General features: G+C 39.9%; 3 protein-coding genes across 4 annotated transcripts; all 3 read left to right on the plus strand.

Annotated features, from left to right (window-relative positions):
* Positions 1-906: 906 nt before the first annotated feature.
* Positions 907-8,155, plus strand: rundc1 (RUN domain containing 1). Of its 2 annotated transcripts, XM_044181371.1 has the most exons (6): positions 907-1,782; positions 2,930-2,938; positions 3,273-3,431; positions 4,312-4,510; positions 4,635-4,730; positions 5,779-8,155. In XM_044181371.1, exons 1-6 carry the CDS (start codon positions 1,390-1,392, stop codon positions 6,639-6,641), a joined length of 1,719 nt encoding a protein of 572 aa, XP_044037306.1. In that variant the 5' UTR covers positions 907-1,389; the 3' UTR covers positions 6,642-8,155. The 2 variants fall into 2 exon arrangements, with proteins under 2 accessions (XP_044037306.1, XP_044037307.1); XM_044181372.1 differs by lacking the exon at positions 2,930-2,938 and having other exon boundaries at positions 909-1,782.
* A 1,405-nt stretch (positions 8,156-9,560) lies between these two features.
* Positions 9,561-13,356, plus strand: rpl27 (ribosomal protein L27). Its single transcript, XM_044181895.1, has 5 exons — positions 9,561-9,638; positions 10,203-10,285; positions 11,112-11,281; positions 12,544-12,654; positions 13,270-13,356. Exons 2-5 carry the CDS (start codon positions 10,205-10,207, stop codon positions 13,316-13,318), a joined length of 411 nt encoding a protein of 136 aa, XP_044037830.1. The 5' UTR covers positions 9,561-9,638; positions 10,203-10,204; the 3' UTR covers positions 13,319-13,356.
* Positions 13,357-18,115: 4,759 nt separating this feature from the next.
* LOC122869174 lies at positions 18,116-21,740 on the plus strand. Its single transcript, XM_044181894.1, has 3 exons — positions 18,116-19,005; positions 20,397-20,526; positions 20,816-21,740. The coding sequence occupies exons 1-3, from the start codon at positions 18,449-18,451 to the stop codon at positions 21,530-21,532; spliced, it is 1,404 nt and encodes a 467-aa protein (XP_044037829.1). The 5' UTR covers positions 18,116-18,448; the 3' UTR covers positions 21,533-21,740.
* The last annotated feature ends 1,920 nt before the right edge of the window (positions 21,741-23,660 follow it).

Raw genomic sequence — 23,660 nt, forward strand, 5'->3', positions numbered from 1 at the left:
CAACGGACACACCACGGGTAACTCTTACCAACTAATATTTTATTAAATCAAATTAAACCAAGTTACATTTTCACAACACGGGGTGTGGTGAGTGGAGAAGGTGGGCGCGGAGGTTTGTAATGTGCACGACAAAGCATACAGCCTCATGTGAACACACTGGGCGCCACAGGTGTTCCAGATGACGTCAATCAGACACCTGCAGAGCAGACAGAGAGCTACAGGTGAGTCCCAGATCCCACGCGGACGTCCAGCCCCGCGTCCAGCCCCGCCTTCTTCTCACGGCGGTGTTTATATTCATGTCGCTGCTGATTGGCCAACACCTGTGACACACCCACCAAACGACAGAAAACAAAGCCCGTTGCATGTCGGGGAAACATGTCGTTCAACCCGGAAACCGTAGCGAAACGGTGCGTAACGTTGTCAGCTTGAACGTGCCCCAGTGGTCATCACACTATTATGGAGAGATCACATTCAAATCTATACATTACAATACCTCAAGATATACAAATTAATTGTGTAAATATTTGTGCAAAAGAAATCCAGTAGTGCAACTCTGGCAACCATGATGTGTGTAGATAGCCTAAATAACATGAATATGGGTATAAGTATGAATAATAATAATAATTATATGTACATAAGAATATATTTTATTGTGTTATTTATAATATATGTAGTTTGTAATTGCACACACTATACAACAAATAATGTAGTTTATAAACATTTTTTGAAATATATTACTTCATTCATTAAAATATTAAACATGGGAGATGATTTAGGAACAAAAAAAAAATATTTCCCTAAAATAATATGCCATAGTTATTTATATTATCATACAAAAATTCGAAAGTGTTCTGCTCCATAATTTCAATGCAAATCTAAAACTGTTTTCAGGGGCATGCCATACTTTGTATTTTCTACATTTTTTTTTTAAATTTTATTTCTCAATGAATGCTCAGTTAACTGAGTATTTTCACTTTGCTGATTATAGTTCTGTACTTTTGCTTACGTATCTTTTTTAATGCAGTTATTTCACTTGTAGTTAAGTATTTTTAAACTGTGGTATTGCTACTTTTACTTAAGTGAAGGACCTGAAAACTTCTCCCACTACTGACAGTACAAAGGCTACTCAAGAGTTAAAATGTTTAAGGGACGCTTTTATTGTGAAGACAAACGTGCTCTACTTCCGGTATCTGTCTAGTTGCCTCCGGTTAGCTTGACGTGCCTCCGTTTTGACGTATGAATCATCCTTTCCCAAGATGGCGATACACCTGTTTCTCCGGTGGTGATCCTTGTTGTTGTCTGCGCAACGGAAGAAAAAAAGCATCTGGAACAGACTGCTAAGAAACTGGCGACGTCGTTAAACAGCTGGAGTAAACTCCGTCGTCCAAAATGTCCACAGAGGAGCTGTCAGCCTCGGACAGCGAGGCTGTCTTCGCCGGCGCAGGGGAGCGATGGGCACCGGTGGGCGCTGTGGCCAGTCCCGAGGATGAGAGCGGGAGCGGGAGTGCTGGCCAGCCGACGCAGAGAGGCTCGTCACCGGCCACCGAGGAGGAAATGGCCGTCAGGCTGGAGAAGCTGGAAGAGGAGCAGGACTTGCTGAACTCATCTCTCCTCGCCCTCACCTCACACTTTGCTCAGGTTCAGTTCCGACTGAAGCAGATAGTTCACGCCCAGAGCGAGGAGAAGGAGAGGATGCTGGTGGAGCTGGAGGAGTTCGCCTTCAGGGGCTGCCCGCATGTTGTGGGCTGCAGAGCTCAGGATGCCAAACAGCTGGAGAACTCGGTGAGGCTTCTGGTCCTTATTTGATACCGCAAAATATAACCACCATGGCCCCACACACACTCTGCCTTTCACACACTCTGAGTGCATGCCAGGAAAAGATTGCACGTGTCAAAAACATTTCCTTGAGGTGAAGGTCTTTTAATGTAGTTATTCCTATTTTAATGATCTCTAATTACACTGCTTTTCTGTTTCCAGTATCAGACTGATTCTGCCATGCAGCTGATAACTGGGGGTGTGTGTGTGTGTGTGTGTGTGTCAGCATTAGAGCTGAGAAAATTAGTCGATTTGTCAATGGACAGAAACTATTCTGATAATAGATTAATTGTTTTTAGGTGCATAAAGGTCCCGACCCCTGCCTGAGGGTTAACTGCATATTTTGGGGGTTTAGACTGTTATAGATGGACAAAACAGGCATTTTGCAAATGTCACTTAGGTATTTATATAATTGTGATTTATTATTTAACTATTTTCTGACATTTTTAAACCAGTAATAATCAATTATTTGAGAAAAATAATTGTCAGATTAATCAGTGATGAGAGTAGTGGTTAGTTGCAGGTCTGACATTCACCTGTCAGTCGGGGAGATCCTCACAGAGATATTTAACACTCACACACACACAAAGTTGGACCCATAGACGTGGACACTCGCTAAAATGTACAGATATAAATATAGACACACACACACACACACACACACACACACACACACACACACACAGTGGGTCTATGTGGTGTTAAACCGTCACCTCAGCGACTGTGAGGTTTCTCATTAAAGCTGATTAAAGTGTGCTTGTTGCGTCACACACGAGGCTGCTGCGCCCACCTCTGTTTTGTTCCTCGAGACCTCTTATCGCCGTTGGAAAATGTTGCTTTCCGCCACAAGTGTGTGACTCACGGCGCTACAGGCTCAGTGAAAATGCCTCCAGCAGTTCACTATCTGTTTAATAAAGGTTTCTGTGTACACAACGGTGTTGAAGCAACCTGCTTTGTTCCTGCCATTGTTTACTCCTTTCCTCTTTACATTTAGTCTTAACTGAAGCAAAGCCTCAGCCTCATGTAATAATTGTTTGCAATTTGCTCATCACATAGCCCATCCTAAAGGTCTTTTTTTATGTCATTCCTCCCTTGTCACATGCTTTACTTGCAGGGGGAACTGGTGAGTATTATACCTGATGTCTCTTTGAGAGTTTGAATTTTTGTGTAAAATGTTGTGACATAAGAAATAAACTGCTGCACAGACCTACAGTAATCCCACTGTTGCTCTCTGTCTTCCTCATTGTATATTAAACGTGTACATATTAACTACAAATAGCTGGAAAGTGAATTTAATTACATTTTATCCCTTAAAATCTTTAATATTGATATTGGTATCAGGAGCAGAAATCCCACATTGGTTATGATCTAGGACATTCTGTTTACTATGTTATTGTGGTCACTCAGCACTCTCTGTCTGTAGAAATTCAAATCATTGTGTGTGTTTCTGCTGTCAGAGTGAGAGGGAGAAGAGGGAGCGCCTGGAGGCTCAGAGGGAAAAACAGAAGGATCTCATTTTCCAACTGAAGACGCAGCTGGACGATCTGGAGCGCTTCGCCTATCAGGAGGGCAGCTACGACTCGCTGCCGCAGTCTGTCGTCATGGAGCGACAGAAGGTGGGAACGTGGAAATGCACCGGCGCAGTACTCGCCACTGAAACGGGGTTCAGTCCCGTCACATGATGTGTTATATCAGCTCCAGGTTGTCTGATCAGCCGTCAGTCCTCATACTAAGTGATAATTACAAAATCCCAAATGAGCAACCAACAGATGAAATCTACAAGCTTGTGTTAAATCCAAATTATCGGTTATGTTTAGCACATAATGTGGTGTTTACCTGTTTCAGATCAGGTGTAACAAGTCAAACATCAGTTCTTAAAATGCTTCAGGCTTAGTATACAGTTGTGTTTCCCATATCGAGAAGTTGTTTGGAAAGCGTGTCCAAATACATGTGGCCCATTTAAAACCTGCTTTTTTTTTTTAAATATTTCTGTTATTACTCCTTTCCTTTTAAAAAGTGTAGATTGGCTAAAAGTCTACCTGATTGGAACGAAACTAAGAGTCTACAGCCATGCTATGCTAGCAGGTCTGTGAGGCCGCACAGCAGTGCTTTGAGCTTAATGCTAACATGCTGATGGTTAGCAAGTATAATGTTCATCATCTTAGTTTAGCATGTTTGCATGCTAACATTTGTTAATTAGCACCAAACACAAAGTGCAGCTGAGGCTGATGGGGATGTTAGTTTTACTAGCATTTTGTTACAAACAAACGTATTGGGCAAATAAAATTTTTGACCTGATGATAGCGCTAGATGTCTGTACCAAATTTCACGGTAATCCTTCCAATAGTTATCCAGATATTTAGTGTCAGAGGATGGAGCTCCCCACCAACACATTAATAACCCCAGAACTCTGCCACTGCATGTAGACTCTCCACCTGTGGGAAACACCGTTTGCCTTCAGTAAGTCTATTTAACCTTCAGTCTTACATTTTTCAGGTCATCATTGACGAGTTGATTAAAAAGCTGGATGTGAACCTGAATGAGGACATCGGGAACTTGTCGCCCGAGGAGCTGAGACAGAGAGTGGACGCTGCCATTGCTCAGATAGTGAACCCAGCTAGGGTCAAAGAGCAGCTGGTGGATCAGCTCAAAACCCAGATCAGAGATCTGGAGATGTTCATCAACTTCATCCAGGGTACACAGTCTCATATACAGTACAAACTGCCCTTCAAGTGGATATTGCAGTGCCTGCTGGTTTGTTTTCATTTCACAGTTTTCTTTATGGGTTTAATGAATGACTTTGCTTTCGGTTTCAAAAGATGAGGTGGGGAACCCTCTCTTATCAGACGGTGGTGACAGCCGGCAGCCGCAAGCAGCAGGGACCAATCCCAGAACTCCTGGAGTGAAGAAGAAAGGTCAGTCAGTTCATATCAAACTCTAACTGCAGGTACCATTTGATGTTTGTAGTAAAAATAACCAGTTGATGCCTGACTAAATGCCTATTGATAGCTTACAGCTCTGTGCTCAAAAAATATCTATAATTCTATCCATTTTTAAGCCACATGTCAGGGTAAAGATACTTTCTCTCTGACTGTATGTTCTGTAAATAAAGTAGTTGCCTTTTTCTGTTTTGAGCAAGATGTATCCTCTTGTAGTGTCTTAAGCAGGTCAGACACTGTGCGCTTTTATTCATCTTGTACGTTGTGGTAACTCACACGTTTTAATCAGACCAGAACCTCTGAATTTATGCTTACACTACACGGATCAATTGGCCGGCCACGACACGGAGCTGCCACCGAACGTAAACACTGAACCCCCAGTCGGTGACAAATTCCAATAAAGTTTATTCAAACAAGACGACCGCATCCTCAACAATGTTGACAAAAAGAGAGAAAGGCAGCAGTTGTGCGATTCCACTACAAACGGAAAGTAAGAAGAAAAAAAGAAAATATGGAGCCTCAGATGGATTTAAGATCCAGACAATATGGTCTGTTCCGTTCCCAGTAGTCTCAGTCAGGACAGTTTTAGCCACAACATGTAAAGAACTACTCCAACAATGTTAAATCAGATTGAGGAACTGCTCAAACTGCCCACAGACGGCCAAAATGTCTGACAAGCCAGAAATCCAACCGATTGTCCAAGAGCCAGATCGTTGATCATTCAGGGAATTAATCAGGCGTCATGACCTCAAACTGCACTTCAAACAACAACCCATCAGAAATTCGGCTTGATCCTAAACTTCAGGGGCGACCAAATTGGGGTTAAGATCTGGCTTAATCCGTACAGTGACTGCCCGGCGAGTGTTCAGCTAATGACCTAAATGTTTGTTTTTAAAGATGTATTACCTGGTAAGCTCCTATAAGCCCTTTATAAAAGGCAAGTTTACTGGAGGTGGTGTTCAAAACCACCAGTCTTGCTGTCCAATGTAAGTATATTCTTCTAGTTCTCCACCTCTCACTGCAGTGGACCCAGAGCAGACCCAGAAGATGCGAGAGACCGGCCTGCAGCTGATCCAGAAGGCCCTCGCCGTGCTGCAGATCTTCGCTGCGAGCCAGTTCGGCTGCGCGCCCGGCCACGTTCCTCAGAGCATGTGGCCTCAGGAGCCTTCAGGGCAGGACTACGGGCCCCTGCTGCAGCGTCTGGAGGCAGCTGTTGAGAAGGTGCGAGTGCTGGGCTCTTGCAGACAGCCCTCCCTCGAACATGTTGTCAACTACACCAGCAACACGGCATTGGGACCTCGAGACGAGCTGACGACGTCTGTGAGGAAGGAGCTTTCGATTGCTCTGAAAGACTTGTTGGCTCACGGCCTCTTCTCACCCTCTCAGACCATGAGCCTGGTGCTGGCCCCCATCTCCTGCCTGCTGCCTTACAGACCAGCCCCACAGACAATGCACCCATGGGAACTCTTTGTTAAATACTACAACTCCAAAAACGGGAAGGCCTTTGTGGAATCACCGGCCCGCCAGCTTTCACAGTCCTTCAGCCTGCCTGTAGCAGGCGGTCCCGTGACCGTCACCCCTAAACAGTCCCTGCTGTGGGCCATTCACACTGTGCTGAAGGAGCACGGACGCTACAAACGAGGACCAGACACAGAGTTCAAAGCGCTGGTGTGCATGGCTCTGAACGAGCAGCGGCTGGTGTCGTGGCTCAACCTGCTGTGTAAGTCTGGGACTCTGATACACCCGCACTACCAGTCCTGGAGCTACATGGCCCAGACCGGCTTCGAAGGAGCCCTGCGAATCCTGGGCCGCATCAGCCACCTCAAATTCAACCTCCCAGTGGACCTGGCTGTTCGGCAGCTGAAGAACATTAAGGATGCTTTCTGAGACCAACAAGGCAACAAATCCATTAATAGTAGAAACATCAGTCTCAGAAATCAAGTATTATATCAGCTAAACTCCACTACTCTTACCTGACGTTCAGGGCCAAAAGCATGACTTTGTGCTTCAAGTATGTAACCTTTTAAAGGTTATTTAAGTAGCCGCCACTAAAGTAAAGTGCAAATATGTGATGTCTACAGTACATGCATGGATGATTGTGTTTAGCTTTAGCCATAAGCAACCATAATCTGCATATCCCACTATGTTTAAGATGCCAAAATGTCAAGATGACAATGCTACTTGTACTGTAAACACGCCTTAGAATGGAGATTGAGATTACCTCATCTTTAGTGAAGCCTTCCTGACCTTTGCGACCTGTGCTCATCGTACAGTATCATACCCGTGTACATGATAGTGCCCTAACCTATGCCGCAAAGAGAGAGGTTGAATTTGTACAGTAATCAGTACTGTAATGTGGTTGGTTGAAGAAAAATAATGAGCAGAAACACTTCTCGATACTGTGGCTTCTACGCAGGATCCAAGAGCTTGTGATGTATTGGCCCGTTGTTCACAGTGAAAAGTACAGTGACTTCTGTTATGGTATTGATTATTTAGGTGGTAAATCATGTGTAGCAGATTGGTTGATCCTAAAGCGAAACAGCAGGTCAACTTGAAATGAAAAATATCTTACAGTTTCCTTCATGATGCACGGGGCAAACGTGAAGTTAAAGTGTTGTGTGACATTATGCAGCTATTATGCGCTCTGGACCCTGTATGAACTGCTGCTTTTCTCCTATTCCAGGTTTATTTCAAATTAAATGACAGTGATGTTGTATGATAGGAAGTTATTTAATGATGTAATAGCTTACATCCCATATGTAACATGATTGTAGGCTATAAAAGGTTTAGTTTGATTTCCTGTTTTTTTCCCAGAGAAATTAGTTTTGATCTTCCTGAGACAGCTGAGCTGCACGAATCATATCCTTAAATACTGAATGTACAAACCGTAGATGCTATTAAACTGAGGTTAGTTTATATCTGCTGTATGTTTACCTACTGTTTATGGGATTGACACTCCAGTGTTCCTGGGCCCACATGTATGTATGAGTTGGTGTGCTGATAAAAACCTGATTCCATGAGTGCACCTGCAGACACATTTTATTGTTTATTTTATGTTACTGTGTAAATGGAAATGTGTAGTCAAGATAATGCTATATTTTGCTTCCTATTTTCCCATTTTTGTTGTGTTTTGTTCAGCTGTTATGTTGAGATTTATGTAAAGAGACATTTATTTATTGGATAGCATGTTTTAGCTCGACTCTGAAGTAGGTAGAACATTAGCTGTTCAGTCTGGGAACAATAGACACACTGAATCATTAAAATTTCGCTATTTATGTTATTTTTATTTAATCACTTTAATCAGAAATAATATATTTGGAGATATGAATTGTGTTTATTTTTATTCATGTTAAATGCATACCTACAGATGTAAACAAATTAAACATAGTAAATAAACCGCTGTGCTGCTTCTGCGTCTTTATCCTTTCAGTTTTATAGAAATCAAACAAAACTTAACTGGATTTTTTTAAACACATTTTACGCAGAACAAGGGTGACAGAACATCCTGAATAAGACATCCATTCCATTCGTTAAATAGAAAATACTTACTCGTGATTCCAATAAATGGAAAATAAAATAATTAAAGGGAAAGAGCTATCTACCTCTAAGATGGAAGAAATTCAGAAAACCTGGACTTATTGACTTGAAATTTACCAAATAAAATTAGTAAGTTAGTTGTATTTTCTTGTTTTTATAATATAAAATAACATTTCTAACTTCTTCAATAGTTTTGTGATTTGTTTAATGAGCGAAATAATCCTCCAGCATTCCCGAGAATGTTGTTGTGTATGAACAGTTATAAAAGAAGAGTTTTATGTGTCTTTATCTTTACAAAAATAGCATTTGTTTTGGGGACAAGTCTGTGAGATATTTACTATGTAAGATTTAGTAATGTATTTAATTTGTTTAGAATAACAAACTTACATAAAAGAAGTCATGTTTTTTGCCACTGAATAACAGTTCCACACACATTTACCACATGGAGTAATTTTCCTTTTGCTGTAAAAATTATTCTGTATACATATATATATATATATTTATATTTATGGCTTTTGTTAGGAGGTATTGGGGGATGAGAATTGTGTTTATTTTCCTGATTTCATTTAATCAGGTACTTAAGTACAATTTTAGGTACTTGCACTTTACTTGAGTATTTCTATTTTATGTTACTTTACATTTCTACTCCACTACATTCATGAGGGAAATACTGTACTTTTTCTCCACTACATTTATTTTAGAACCATAGTTACTAATTACTTCGAAGATCAAGGTTTTACATACAAACTATATGATCAGTTTATAAAATATGATTCATTGTTATAGATTCAACTCCCCAACAGTATATGTAGTAAAAATCAGCTTTACTTTAGCCAGCTACAACAGAGAATACTGCATATACTGTAATGCATCTGTATAATAATCCAATAATATAATATGCAGAGTGTCATTCTGCATAATGAGTACTTTTACTTTTGATACTTTAAGTATATTTTGCTGCAAATACTTGTGATTGCTGCAAAAAGATCTGATTCTCCCACCACAAAATGCATACTTACAGCTCTAAACAAGTTAAACACAATATATGTGCTCTCCGTCTTATGGGTCATTCTTCATTTTATTATTTTGATGTTTATTTGATATTTATTATATTTAAAATTATATATATTTTTAAATAAAATCCTTTAAATAGCATTTTAGCAGCCAAGCGATGTGGGATTCATTTTTATTTTCTATTTTAAAGAAATAGATAAACAAAATGGTCAGGACTCTTTCTATAAACAGAAAATTACACCCGGAAGTGACGTATGTTGATCGGTAGGGTCAAAGTTGACAAAAACCTTCTCTACTTCCTTTCCTGTTAGCGGTGGCCGTAGAACAGCATCAGTGAGTTAATTTCCCTTTAAACAATCTTCAACCATCGCTCCAAATCTGGGCAATTTTACAGTTTTTGTCATACCACACCTACGAGAATCACTCCTTTGGTTAAGATGTGTCGGTTATTTTCGTGTATTTTGAATTGATAAAGGAAGAAAATTAGTAATTATCGCAGCGCTTCGTCTCCGTTGCGCTCATTTCAACATGGCAGCTTCCTTGATGTGGACACACAGTCTCCATCTGAACCGTCTGTTAACGGGGTTAATTGTCTATGTTCAGACTGCGTAGAGTGCTAGTTGGTTTAAATATAACTTCACCATTGGTAACCGTATCCTTCGCTTGTGTAAGAGCGAAGTAAATGTGTCAAGCTCTGGAAATTGTTTGAAAACCGTTCCCCCAGCTGAAGGCTAATGCTAACTTAGCCGACCAGTCAGGCAGTAACAACTAGCCGAAAACTTGAAGAAACTTGCCCGAACTTCACTGATTGGCTTGGTCATATTCACATCACTGTTAGTTGTGAAGTATTGAATTGCTAAGGTGGCATAGGGGTTGACCGTGTTTTCTTTGTGGCAGAAATGGGCAAGTTCATGAAGCCTGGGAAGGTGGTGATGGTCCTAGCTGGACGCTACGCTGGGCGCAAAGCTGTCATCGTCAAGGTAAAACATGGCTCTGGGGGGATGCTATCTGCTGCTTAAAGGTGGAGTATGCGATTCTGGAGAAATCCAGTACCATGACAAATACATGATATAGAGCGAATAAGGACACAGCAAGTAATATAACTAACGTTAGCTAGGTTGTGGGTTAGCAAACTGTCCCTACAGTTGCTGCTGCAAGGCCTAGAGAGGACGAGACGGTTTCCCAGAGCAGCACAGCAGCTCCAGACAGCGATACTCACAACCGTCCTGCTACTATAGCTAACATCACAACAACAGCATATCTTGGCAAACTAGAAAGTAAGCTGAATGTCCGTGGGCAAGTCATTTAACGTTACCTGACACACAAATCACGGCTGGAATAGTTTTGTGTCTCTGCCCGAGCCACTTTGTTTAATTCCCATTTACAGAGCCAGGGATTGTTTTCTTTTTTTTCTTTTTTCAGCGCGCACAGTGAACGGAAAGCTAGCAGACCATGAGGAGATAATTCACTGACTTTGACAAAAAGATGTGTATTGGATTAGAATTGCATACCCCACCTTTTTAATGAGTCAAATCAATGATGGGTCTACAAAACAGATTTCTCTGAATATGCGCATACTCAGAGTGAAAATATACCAGTTCATTCACTGTCAGGCCTCCCAGGTTCATCTGTAATGGATTTACTGCCTTTTTCACATGAACGAACACCAACAATAATCTGTAACACTTCACCAAATACAAATCTCAAGCATGTAAAATTGCAGGAGTAATGTCTAAGCAGCGCAGCTTTTTGTGGATGGTAAGTGTTTGCTTGATGTCGCAGTCCCTAATTAATGTGTCTTTGCAGAACATTGATGATGGCACAACCGACCGTCCTTACAGCCACGCTCTGGTCGCAGGCATCGACCGCTATCCCCGTAAGGTGACCACAACCATGGGCAAGAAGAAGATCGCCAAGAGGTCCAAGATCAAGGCCTTCGTCAAGGTGTTCAACTACAACCACCTCATGCCCACCAGGTCAGTGTGGTGTTTATAATTCCTGTAATAGGATATTCCATTGTTTTACTTATATTTTGGGTGGTGGTAATGTTTGACAATTTATTGATGTGCGGTAGTATACTTGAAGCGCTTATTATCCAACAATACAAAGGGGGCGGAAGGTTGATAAAGCAAAATATGTCTTGTGGACTAAGCGAAGCACTTCAAGGCTTGGATGGACATGAAACCTCTCCTTGTGAATTCATCAGTGTAAAAGATGAGCAGCTGTGTTAAAAAATATCTGGTGCTTTGATTAAAAAGGTACACACCTGTGGGCATAAAAAGCGTAAGCGATGTCAACTACAACTCAAAAGGTGCGTTTCGGTAGAAAACATCTAATTGCGGCGCTTAACCCCAAAATCAAAAACACATTTTTTCCTCTTACCTGTAGTGCTATTTATCCATCTAGATTGTTTTGGTGTGAGTTGCAGAGCTTTGGTGATAACGGCCGTAGAGATGTCTGCATTTTTTAATACAATGGAACTAGATGGAACTCGGCTTGTGGTCCTCAAAGCGCCAAAAAAATACATTTGGAAAAACTCAACTGCAATGTCTCTTTCCAGAAATCATGACTCGGTTACCATAGTTTGCTTCTATGGGCCATAGCCTTGCTCATCAAGCCTCCTCACTTTAGCATTACTTGCTTACACAGTATTTTCATCACAGTATGAAGACAAACCAGCTTTAGTTTACATGAGTCAGTATAAACATCTGAGATGGTATCCTGAACTTGAGACCATAGCTTATACATTTACTTTATAGACATTTTACCTGGAGCTGTTGAACAATTAATAGATTCAGTGTTTTTCCTTTTTAAAATAGGTATTAAGCACTCTTACAGAAACAGTTGATTCCTGAAAATCATCCTGCTCAGCCTTGGAAGCAGTTTTGTTGTAGCCCAGATGCAATCAGTTCAGTTTTCTTCTCATATTTGATAGATGTTGGTAGGTTGTAGACATGATCTTCAAATTAAGAAATGAGATGTGAGTTGAAGTAAATTGGATGATGCTATTGTAAGGAAATAAAAATTTGAATTTACTCAGACTGGATGTCATTCTGGGGCAATATTGAACACGACAGCGTTTCTATGTGACACTGCTCTGTTGCATCGACAAGCTTCCAGTTGTAAATGTGTACTTGTACAGCTGTAAACACAGGCTAAAGAAAGACGCTCAATAAACCTTGCTTGCTGAAGAGGAGTGTTTTAACAACTTTTCAATGTTTCCCTCCTTTTCCTTCAGATACTCTGTGGATATTCCTCTGGACAAAACTGTTGTCAACAAGGACGTCTTCAGGGATCCTGCTCTCAAGCGCAAAGCCAGGCGGGAGGCCAAGGTCAAGTTTGAGGAGAGGTGAGTCCATATGGTTTTGTTGGATTCCGTTTTCTTTCCCCTTTAACATCACTTAGGTTTTGTGTTCAGATGTTAATGAGGGGAGGCTGCAGTGGACAACTGACACGAACAGTTCTCAAAGTTCAGTGTGCATCACATCCACGTGTTCTGATTGGACCTTCAGAAGCCATTCAGACAAATAATGACAGAACTGTGTCACTTAACAAGTTCCTGTTTATCAGTACAAACCATCAACCAGAAGTATTGCCTTCACCACATCATGGTTGGTGATGTGACACGCCTAACATCCTTTATGGGTTTCTTTCCCATAAAGGATGTGAGGCGTGCCACATACCTCCCACTCATGGAATCATGTTTTTGTGAATGCATAATTTGTTTTTCAGGGTTGTTTAATTATTAGTGCAATTTGTCTCCTGATAGCAGCCATTAGTAATTAGACTAAAAAGCCTTTTCAATTGCTGCAGTGTGCTGATATAGATTGAGACACTAGTTTAGATTAGTTGCCCTGATATGATGGAGTTAACCTTGGTCACACACCAGCAGGTGCCACCCCTCGGTTCTGTAATGTGTTGTCAGAGCAAATGTGTTAAATGTTTTTCTTTGTTCTGTTTCCAGGTACAAGACGGGCAAGAACAAGTGGTTCTTCCAGAAGCTCAGATTCTAACTTCACTCGCATTCACAAATAAATGTTTAAAAAATGGATTTTGACTGTTGACTCTTATTTGACATGTTCTGTCTTTTGAATTGTATTGGAGGAAAATACGCTACGTGAATAAAAACCAAATTTATTGTAGTGACAGCCATCAATGTTTTTGAAGTACTATTACCGTCACTGCCAAGTTCCCCAGTCTGGTAAAAATGTAGGTTGTGATTGAGCCTAATAATTGATCTGGTTCCTACATGTTGATAGTAGATACTTAAAAAATCCATTTGAAATAGATTTACTAAATGTTTTTTCAAAAGGTGACAAGACTGTTGGCTGTAACCACACAACTCAAAATTATCTTTGTCGCAAATATTAACATGAAAGTCACAAATCACACCTGGTACACTCACTAAACAAGCTGTTGTATATTCTAAACAAAAAGTTACATGGTGACATTTAGTAGGCCTACTTCATAATATAAAAACATTTTCTATCAATAAAATGAAAACTGGCTGCAAATTTAAATATTTTGCCAAACTAATTTAGGTATAAGTACATCAGTGCACTAAGATTAGCACTAAGTACGTTACACATTACTTAAGCTACTCATTTGTTTTTTCAGTATTAATGTAGGAACCACAATTTAAAAAGATGCTTTTAAGTCCCTGCAGTAAGTGATTTATTTTAAACATTTTTTGAGTTTATTTTATAACTGACAATAAGGACTGCAAGAAAAGAAAAACAGGCTGTCCGATCCGTTCTGCACATGCGCAAAAGTCAGTGCATGCGCAGACTCTAGCATGTTTTACGACTGCCCGATCCTTACCACCACAGACTGTATACAGTCTGTGCTTAACGCGCATGCGGGATTCTTTACGTCGGTTGGTTGTTGTCATGGATGTATAACATGATAATGGTATCGGTAGTTATTGGCGGTCAAATTAGCAAATTAGTGATAGGAGATTGAGCTATGTCTGATAACGTTACTGAGTTCTATGAAGCCCTCCGGCAATATCTAGAGGGCCGGAAAATAACACCACTGGTGGACAAGGTTGGGCGAAAGAAAGTCACCCGGGTGGCTAATAACTACGTCCTAAAAGGTAACTAAAGGGTGGCTGATAGCTAGCGTTACGTCCTAAAAGGTAACTAACGTTAGCCAGTTATTGCTAGCTGAGTTAACGTTAGCTAACGTTAGCCAAAACAGGGCTTGAAGTTAAGTTCTTGCTCACCATCTGTTACTGTGGTTGAGTTATAAAATAGTTGATTTCTAAAGTTATTTGCTAGTTATAGTTTGTGTAATAATGTGTATAATAATAATAATAATGAGATATATTTGTCATCCATAGCTTACCAGGACCTATATGTATGTTTATCATTACATGTTAATAAATCTATCATTCTTCCTCATGATTATATGAAGTAATGTCAAGCCAAGTGTAAAGCACATACCACAAAAGTTGTATTAGAGAATGCACATGAATAAACACCTGTGTCTTTCATAACATGTCATGAATTCAAGTGGTCAGAGTTTTTAATAGATTGATTAGCTAAATATCAAATGAATATCCAAAGAAAAACTAACTTTACCACAGTAAATCTTGCCACTGCCTAAATTCACCCTTTTTTTCTAGTTGGCTAGTGTTAATGAAAAGCCATGGAAGCAAGTCACTGAAACATGTCTTTTTTTTTCTCTCTACACAGACAATCAGTTATTCTATACTGGCCCCAGCAGGCAGTACATGAGGCTGGTTGTTCTGTCCGACAAACAAAAGCGGGCAGTACTGGAAGAGTGTCACAACAATCCTGTCAAGGGCAGCCACAATGGTGTGAGGGGCACCAGAGACAGGGTGGTTGCCGGATATTACTGGTCCAGTTTAAAGGCAGATGTCACAGATTGGGTGAAGAGTGTTTTTCATAGGATTGAATCGAACATCACGGCTTTCACACACCGAATCGTTTTACAATTTACTCTATACAACTTCAGAATTCACATCTTATCTGTCTTGTCTTTTCAATATGCATGACATTTAATTTCTGTATTAAACAATGAATCCCTACTTCAGGTCAAATGTTGTCATCTCTGTCAACTGAACGCCCCAATTAAGACGGTGGCACCAGTTCTGCATCCAATCAAGGTAGGGTCGACTGCCTAATATACAGTTTCTATGAAAAAAACTTATGCAAGGTAATGTGCTAATAGCACATATCTCCACAGGTGAAAGACGCATGGGAAGTGGTGAGAATGGACCTTATTGGCCCTCTAAGGGAGACAGCCAAAAAGAACCAATATGTTTTCACTATGACCGATCTGTACACCAAATGGGTCGTTGCAGAGCCTATGCAAACCAAGTCTGCAAGTGAGGTGTCAGCGGCATTGATATCCAAACTGTATTTGTTTGGAATGGTCCGTAAAATAATTTCGGACCAAGGGAGAGAATTTGTGAATAAGGTATGTGTTCAGAGACAGTATATTTCACTTCCTACACACACCCCCTGTATATATTATTGCCTCATTTCTGAGACCGACAGATCTGATGCAATGTTATGTCTTTCTTAATTACGTACAGCTTAACAGCAGAATCTTTGAGGCGCTGAACATTAAACATGCAGTGTCCAGTGCATACCATCCCCAAACCAATGGCCAAGTAAGTTTGTTACCACACACATCCCTTTGTTTCAGTGTGCTTGGACACTGGCTTAAAAGACACCAACAGACTAAAAATATTATTGAGAAAATACAACCCTAAAAATACATATCATAAATCTAAAAGGCAGCCAGCAAGAATAAATCCAAACAAGCAGACAAATCAACAGATGCAGGAAACAATAATATAATTTTTGCCAGCTGCCATTAGGTTTTATAATTCATCCCTAGACAATGCCCTCTTAGAGTAGCTTTCTTATTATTTTTATGGTGTTTTTATTTTATTTCGTTACAATTGCATCACTATCAGTAATGGATCTTTTATGTACAGACTGTTCGTTTGCTTTGTGTGTATGTACCCGGTTGTCACAGAAACTTTCACAACACAAAAAGGGATAGGTCATTGTTGTTTAAACAGTCAATCTTTTGTGTGCTTGGAATGTGTGTTTAGTCATTTCATTGTGTATTTTTATGGTGAAGGACAGAGGCACCAACCAAAACATAAAGCGTGCCCTCGGGAAATATATCAACGAGGAACATGATGATTGGGACGTGCATCTGCCTGCCATTGTACATGGGATCAACACTGCAAAGCAGGTGGGGTTTTTTTTTAATGTAATGTTATAAACTGAAATGTTCTAATATTACCTTAACTGTTGTATAGTGAGTGAAATCATGCATTTTAAAAGTGAAATCTTTATGCATTTCAAAAACTTTCTTAAAAATTAGAGCTCTACACAGTACAGTCCGTACTATCTTCTTTTCCACCGACATCCCTGTCTCCCAGAGGTGATGAATGCGTGTCCCATGGGAGAAGCGTTCGAAGTACAGGACCCGGAGGAAGAGCTGGATAGGAGATTGACTGACATTAAAGCTCTAAATGAAAAGGTTGGGACTCTTGTAGAAGACACCAGCAATTGCATGTGATGTAGTGTACTAAGTTCTATGTACTAATCTTTTAGGTTCTCAGCAACATCGAGAGGGCACAGAGTCACCAGAAAAGAAGCTACTCAGAAAGGAAACGAAAGTGGGTCAGACAAAGTTCCCCGGGGGCCGGTGATGAGGTGCCGATTGGTGAGAACAACAAGAAACGCAAAGTGGGAGACACTCTCCAGGACAGGCATCAAAGACTGTTTACCCTTACCGCAGTGTCAACTAAAGGTGTGGCAACTGTGAGGAAGGGCGATGGCAAACTCCAGGCAACCAAGTAAGACGTCATGGTGTGTTTTCAGAGCCCAGGTGACAGGGCTATGTGACACTGAGTGATTAGAGTGATAGTCACTAGGGCCCCACAACAGTGAAGTCCATCACAGAGGGGAGTGGGGAGAGCCTGGTAGGAGGTCCTTGGAGAATGAGATGCCAGAAGGTGCTTGCAGTAAGAGTGGTACGTTCACCACAGGTAAAGGCAGGTAGCCTAAACGGCAGTGTGTGATGGGACATCAGCAAACACAAAACTGTCCTTTCACCGGCCTTGTGTCATCATATTCCTTTTATTTCTGTATTGATCTGTAGTTTATTTTTTCTCAAATACATCATGTATTGTTATTTGTGTTGTATTGTAGTGTATTTGTATAATAATATGTTGTTAATAAAGTTTTTTTTAAAACAACAAAAAAAAAAACTCGCTGGCTGTCGTAGATTAACACATGCGTGGTAAAAATCGGGCAGGAATAAGTAAGCGCATGTGCAGAACGAGTGCTCTTCCATTCAGGCGCTACAGAGCTCTGTACACCAAAACAACCAGACACACAAACAGTTCCTTCCCACAGCCCGTCACTCTGACGCACAGTTAACATCCGTGTCAATAACCCTGTAACACTGGAAAACATCCACTGTGCCTACAAATGATAAATTATATATTTTATAGTTTAAATACACTTTGTATTTCGTTTTTAACATGTAGGATACATTTCATCATCACTGTCAAATATGAATCCAAGCAAGCTGTATATATACATAAATGTATACATACATACTGTATAACCACCTGCATTATGTATATAAAGTAACCTATTACATGAATCACTATTTATTTCTGCACCTTGTTGTATTCTTGTTTACAATTTAGTTTGACTTGTACATAGACACTGTATGTTGTTGTTCACTGTTGCTTTTATATATATTTATATGCGCATCTTTTTTTAAACTAAGTATTCAAATGTTATGCTGCGTTATACTTTTACTCCACTACATTTATTTATGTGACAACTTCAGTTACTTTCAGATTCTGATTTTACAAACAAAACATATGATCATCTTAAAAAAAAAAACATTTGTTATAAACTATACAAATTAAAATTAGCTCCACCTCGACCAATAGGCAGTCTTACGTATTTCCGGTGAAATCTCAGGCTGCTTGACAACTTCCGCCGAGCGCGCAACCTAATGCTAGCATAGTAACGCTAGTCATGTAGCTAGAAAAACGGCACAAACTACATCTGTTTACTACTATTTTTCTATTTTTATCCCCTTTTTTTGTTGTGAGGTTTGTGTTACGTTGAGCCATGAGCGCAAAACGTCTGAATGTAGTCAAATTGCAAAGACGAGAGGACAGCAGTAACAGCCACCACTGCTGTGTCCCGCTGTGTACAGCGTCTGCCAGGTTCAACTCCGTCCTCAGTTTCCACTCGTTTCCCAAAGACAAAGAACGGCAGAAGAGCTGGGTAGTTAATATCCGACGAAACAACTTTACCATAGCTACTCACATAAGAGTCTGCAGCCGACACTTTCAGAGTACAGACCTGATTGAGGCTCCAACTCCAGCCGGGCGTAGACGTCTGAAAAACGGGGCTGTCCCGGTGCTTTTTCACTGGAACAACTTTACCCTGCCCGCCCCAACGAATACAGACACAGCCCAAAATAAGGATCTGTCTATGGATGTAGCTCTTCAACATCACGACTACTGCTCCACTGCTGCACTTGATCTGTCCCTGGACCACACTGAGGATAACCGAGTGGAGACAGTCAGGTTACAGAAACAAATGGAGGAAACGGCTATCAGCAACAAGTTCGGCTTGGAGCGATTTGCTGCTTCCGACGACGACATAAGGTTTTACACGAGGTGAGCTAAAATGTTATTTCTCTACAACAGTGTAATGTCTATTTTTATAAAAGTATTTATTCTGTAAACGTTGCCATTGATTGTTATTTTATACCCTCAAATTACTGCTATGATGCTGTCATTTCCTCGCGGAATGGGGCGGGGTCATGTGTGGGCGGGGCTGGACGTCCGGTGGGCGGGGCGTGTGATATCACAGTGAGACAAACAGCACCATCTGCTGGACGACTGCGAGAAGTACAAATACAAATCTGTATGAAACTTACATTTAAAACAACTTTCCACTAATTTAAATGCATAAATATATTTCACATATACATTTTTTATACAACATGTGGTAATTTGGTACTACTCTGCACATACAGTATATACTGTCCATATAATGTAGATATAAAGTAAATATATTGTTTGTCCCCAAGTCATCACATGCATATGTTTTATATTCAGTATATTCTAGTATATTTAAGTTCATTATTTAATATTATTTATTTTAATAATTTATTATTATTTATTTATTATTTAGTCAGTACTGTGCATACTCACATCTAGTCCATTTATTTTAAATGCTACATTGATATGAATGATAGAAAAAGCAATATAACAATATGATAAAATTGAGGGCGATGTTTAATCATGAAAGATACGACCGAAGGTAAGATAAATATATGTATTATGGACTGTTGTTGTTGCTGAACAATCAGAGTCATTAAACTATTCATTTTGCCATAAAAAATATCCCTATTTACTGTCTGATTCTAATGAGGGCAACTAAAAGTCGTCACGGCTGCACAAAATGTAAACGGGTTACCGAACTGCAAGGGTTTTAAAAAAATGTTATACTCTATAATGTGCAAATATAACCTATCGTCACTTTGGAGCCTAACTAAGAAATCACATCCACATTGCTCAGTTGAAAGCCAGTATTTTAGATTACTGTACAGAACTTTTCCCATTACGATGTTCTGGAAGCTTCTTGTTGGCAGCACACAGCCTATATAGCTTCATATTTATGACATATTATAAGAAACACAAAATGCGTTATGCAATATGACTGGTTTCACACTAATCAATACAGTCTCTCTGTCAACCAGCAACTGAACAAATGATCAAAATGATTAAACAAATGTGTGTTTTGTGATGCGTTGATGTTGTAACTGCATTTTAGCTGGTTGAAAAGAGGGCGAAAAGGGGTTTTAGACGTTCAGACCGAATATCACATTCAACTAGAAATCAACGTTGAAATCCCGGTTGGTGGACTCACAATGGTTTTAGGGAAGGGAAGGGCAACCCCGCCTTTTATCCGACCTCGCCCCATTCCACATTCAGCGGCGAGGACCCTCTCATCATATCTGCAATTCAGTACAGTTGAGTACACACTTACATTTGGCCCACAGGTTTGCAACTCACGCTCACCTGATGGCCTTTTGGAGACAGATAGAGCCAGCAACACAAAAGATTATGCCTGTGACGAGGGCAGGGGCCGCAGATAAGACTAATGAGGTCCCTCACACTGGCAATGCAACGGTACATTTTTATTTTTGTGATTCTGAAGATAATGCATTGTTTTGGTTTGTAATATAATACATTTTATCAGTCTGGTTTCTGCTTGTTTTTGTCAGCAAGTCACTGTCTTAAAGTTAACAGCTGTAAAGGTTAGGCCTTAAAATCTTTAATGTGTCTTTCAAAATGTGGTATTTTAACATTTACTTTTATTTTTTAATTATTTGAATTAGAATTAGTTATGTCAATTATGGTCTGTCTGTGTAATATGAAGATGATTGTATCTAAAATGTACTGTATGTTCTTTTTACAGTCTCTGCAACCCATTGATGAGTTTTTTCTGTTCATGGCCTCTCTGTCGTTGGGTCTGATGCAGAAAGATCTGGCCTACAGATTCAAAATCGACCAGTCAGCGGTGAGCCGCATCATCACAACATGGGCTAACTTACTTTATTCTGTACTTGGTGCTGTGGGCATTTGGATGTCTGAGGAAGCAGTAAAGGCTCACCTGCCAGATGTTTTTCAGAACTACTCTGATACACAAGTGGTGTTGGACTGCACTGAACTGCGTTGCCAAACGTCAGTGTTTTCTACCAATAAATCCCACTGCACCTTTAAAGGGTTGATTGGTGTGGCCCCTCATGGGGCAGTAACATTTGTGTCAGCTCTTTATGCAGGCTCCATCAGCGACAAAGAGATCCTGATGCAGTCTGGCATTGTGTCCCTCCTCAAACCAACAACAGCCATCATGGTAGACGAGGGTTTCCTTGTGGAGGACTGTGTGCCCTGCAAGATCTACAGACCTGCCATCTTAGCCAAGAGAGCACAAGTGTCTGTGCCAGAGGTCAGCGAGACACAGTCTATCGCAAGACTGAGGGTCCATGTTAAGCGACTCATTCAAAGGGTGAAGGAGCACAAGATATTCAGTACAGTGATCCCTCTTTCAGCCACAGGTAGCATCAATCAACTCTACACAGTTGCCTGCCTCTTGGTTAACTACCAAAACGGGCCCTTAGTCAAAGCTGGGTAAGCTGGGCAATATTACCAAACTGAAATATCGTAATATTTTTGATTGAATGGTTTAATATCATTGGCTGGCAGTGGCTTAAATCTGTTTACGTAATAAGCCCTACCACAATGTAAAAAAACAGTCACAAGTAAAAGTCCTGCTTTCAAAATGTTGCTGAAGTAAAAGTACAGAAGTGTTGTCAGTAAAGTGTCAAAAGTACTATGAGTCAAAGTACATACTCTGCAGAATGGCTCCTTTCAGTGTTATACTATTATTTTTATATATATATATATATATATATATATATATATATATATATATATATATATATATGTATATGTTATTGGATTATTACTGAGGCATCAAGGTGTAAGCAGTATTTTAATGTTGTAGCTGATTAAGGTGGAGCTAAATGTTACTACTTAATTCACTGTTAGTTAACTTTATAACTATGACATGTTTTGGAGCTTTTATGGTTCTAATTTACAGTCTTAACATGCAAAGTAACTAGTAACTACAGCTGTTAGATAAGTGTAGTGGAGTAAAAAGGACAATACTTCCCTCTGACTTGCAGTGGAGTAGAGGCAGCGTCACATAAAATGGCAATACTCAAAGTACAATTCTTGAGTAAATGTACTTAGTTACTTTCTACCCCTGCTGACTGAGGATGGCTACCGGTGCCTTTTATAAGGTATTTACACTCCCAACAATTTAGAGGGAAAACATTAAAGCGCCTACAATCCATATTTTAATAATAATAATGAATTATCAGCTGAATCTGCAGCTCCCGTCGGCTTTAAAGGAGCTTTCTGACTTTCAGCTCATTGCTTATCTGTCCAGCTGCAACTTTACTGTTTTGGTTCAGAGTCGCTTTCAGCCGCAGCAGGCAGCTGTTATCAGTGAAAAAGCTGTAAAAACACGCTGTACACTACCTGCTCAGCAGTAGACAGCAGACAGACACAGTTAGAGACTAACTCTTCAACATAGCATTTAGCAGCTAAAGAGCCAGATGTTTCCCACAGGAGCTGGTGGAGACCAAAAACAGAGCTAAAAGAGAGAGAGTATTGGACTGACATTCATCAGGTGACACAAACACAACTCCTAATGAAGGATCATGTTGTTCCGTAACTGCTGGATGTGTAAATTAGCAGCTGTTTGCTAACAAGTTATTGTTAAACTATTGTATTGTAACTATTGCAATTATTGTAAAACTCTTTCAAATGTAAATAGCACATTTGGTGTATATTTATACGTTTTTAAAAAAAAAATCTATGTTAAAATAGCCGTTATTGAAGGAAAGAAGAAAAACATCAATATAACAGGTGACTCCAAACGTTTGAGCAGCATGTATATATATTTTTAAATGTTTACTTGAATTTAGCCATCTGGTTTAGGAAGACAGCTAATGGCTGTAATTTTAGGATGATTTATAATTTCACTTGTTATTAAGTACTCATTGTTTTAATGTGTTGAAATCAAAAGACGACAATGAATTTACTGAAACTCTTGATCAGATGAAATGACAAATGACCAAAATGAATGAATACAATGATGCATGATTCCTCAGTATTGTGGTTCTCTGGTGCATAGAGAGGTATTTTGGCAGATATGTCTAAAATAAAAACAAATCACACCTGTTTTAGGGTGTTTAACACAGTTGTGTCTCTGTAAATGTGCTGCACAAACATGTCATGGGTATAAACAACAAAATCACACCACTGATCGCCAGTGACCAGCAGCTGCACTCCCTTCAACTTGTGTGTGCAGTGGTCAACTCTTGAGGTACCTGCAGTCAATCTAGTTTATTGCATTTGGGCATTTAATTTAAACTAACCCAAATAATGGTCTCTCAACTGGGTCATAAACCAGGTACATTTCTTTGTCAGGGCTAGGCTAACAATAGCTATGCTAGCTCTAATATTAGCTTTGGGTACATTGGCAAGGATATATGAAATTACTTTTAAAGTAATTTTCATAGACTGTATAAAAGGTTAGGTTAGGTAATTTTAGATTAGGCTACTAATGCTAATATTAGAGCTAGCCTTAGCTAGCAGCTATTGTTAGCTTAGCCACCATAGCAAGTCTTGACTAATCCATAACAGAAATTTAGAGCCAAGTTTAGTTTAGCTTCTTGATGGACAGGTGGCTT

The sequence above is a fragment of the Siniperca chuatsi genome, linkage group LG21 (genome assembly GCF_020085105.1).
Source record: "Siniperca chuatsi isolate FFG_IHB_CAS linkage group LG21, ASM2008510v1, whole genome shotgun sequence".
NCBI lineage: Eukaryota > Metazoa > Chordata > Actinopteri > Centrarchiformes > Sinipercidae > Siniperca > Siniperca chuatsi.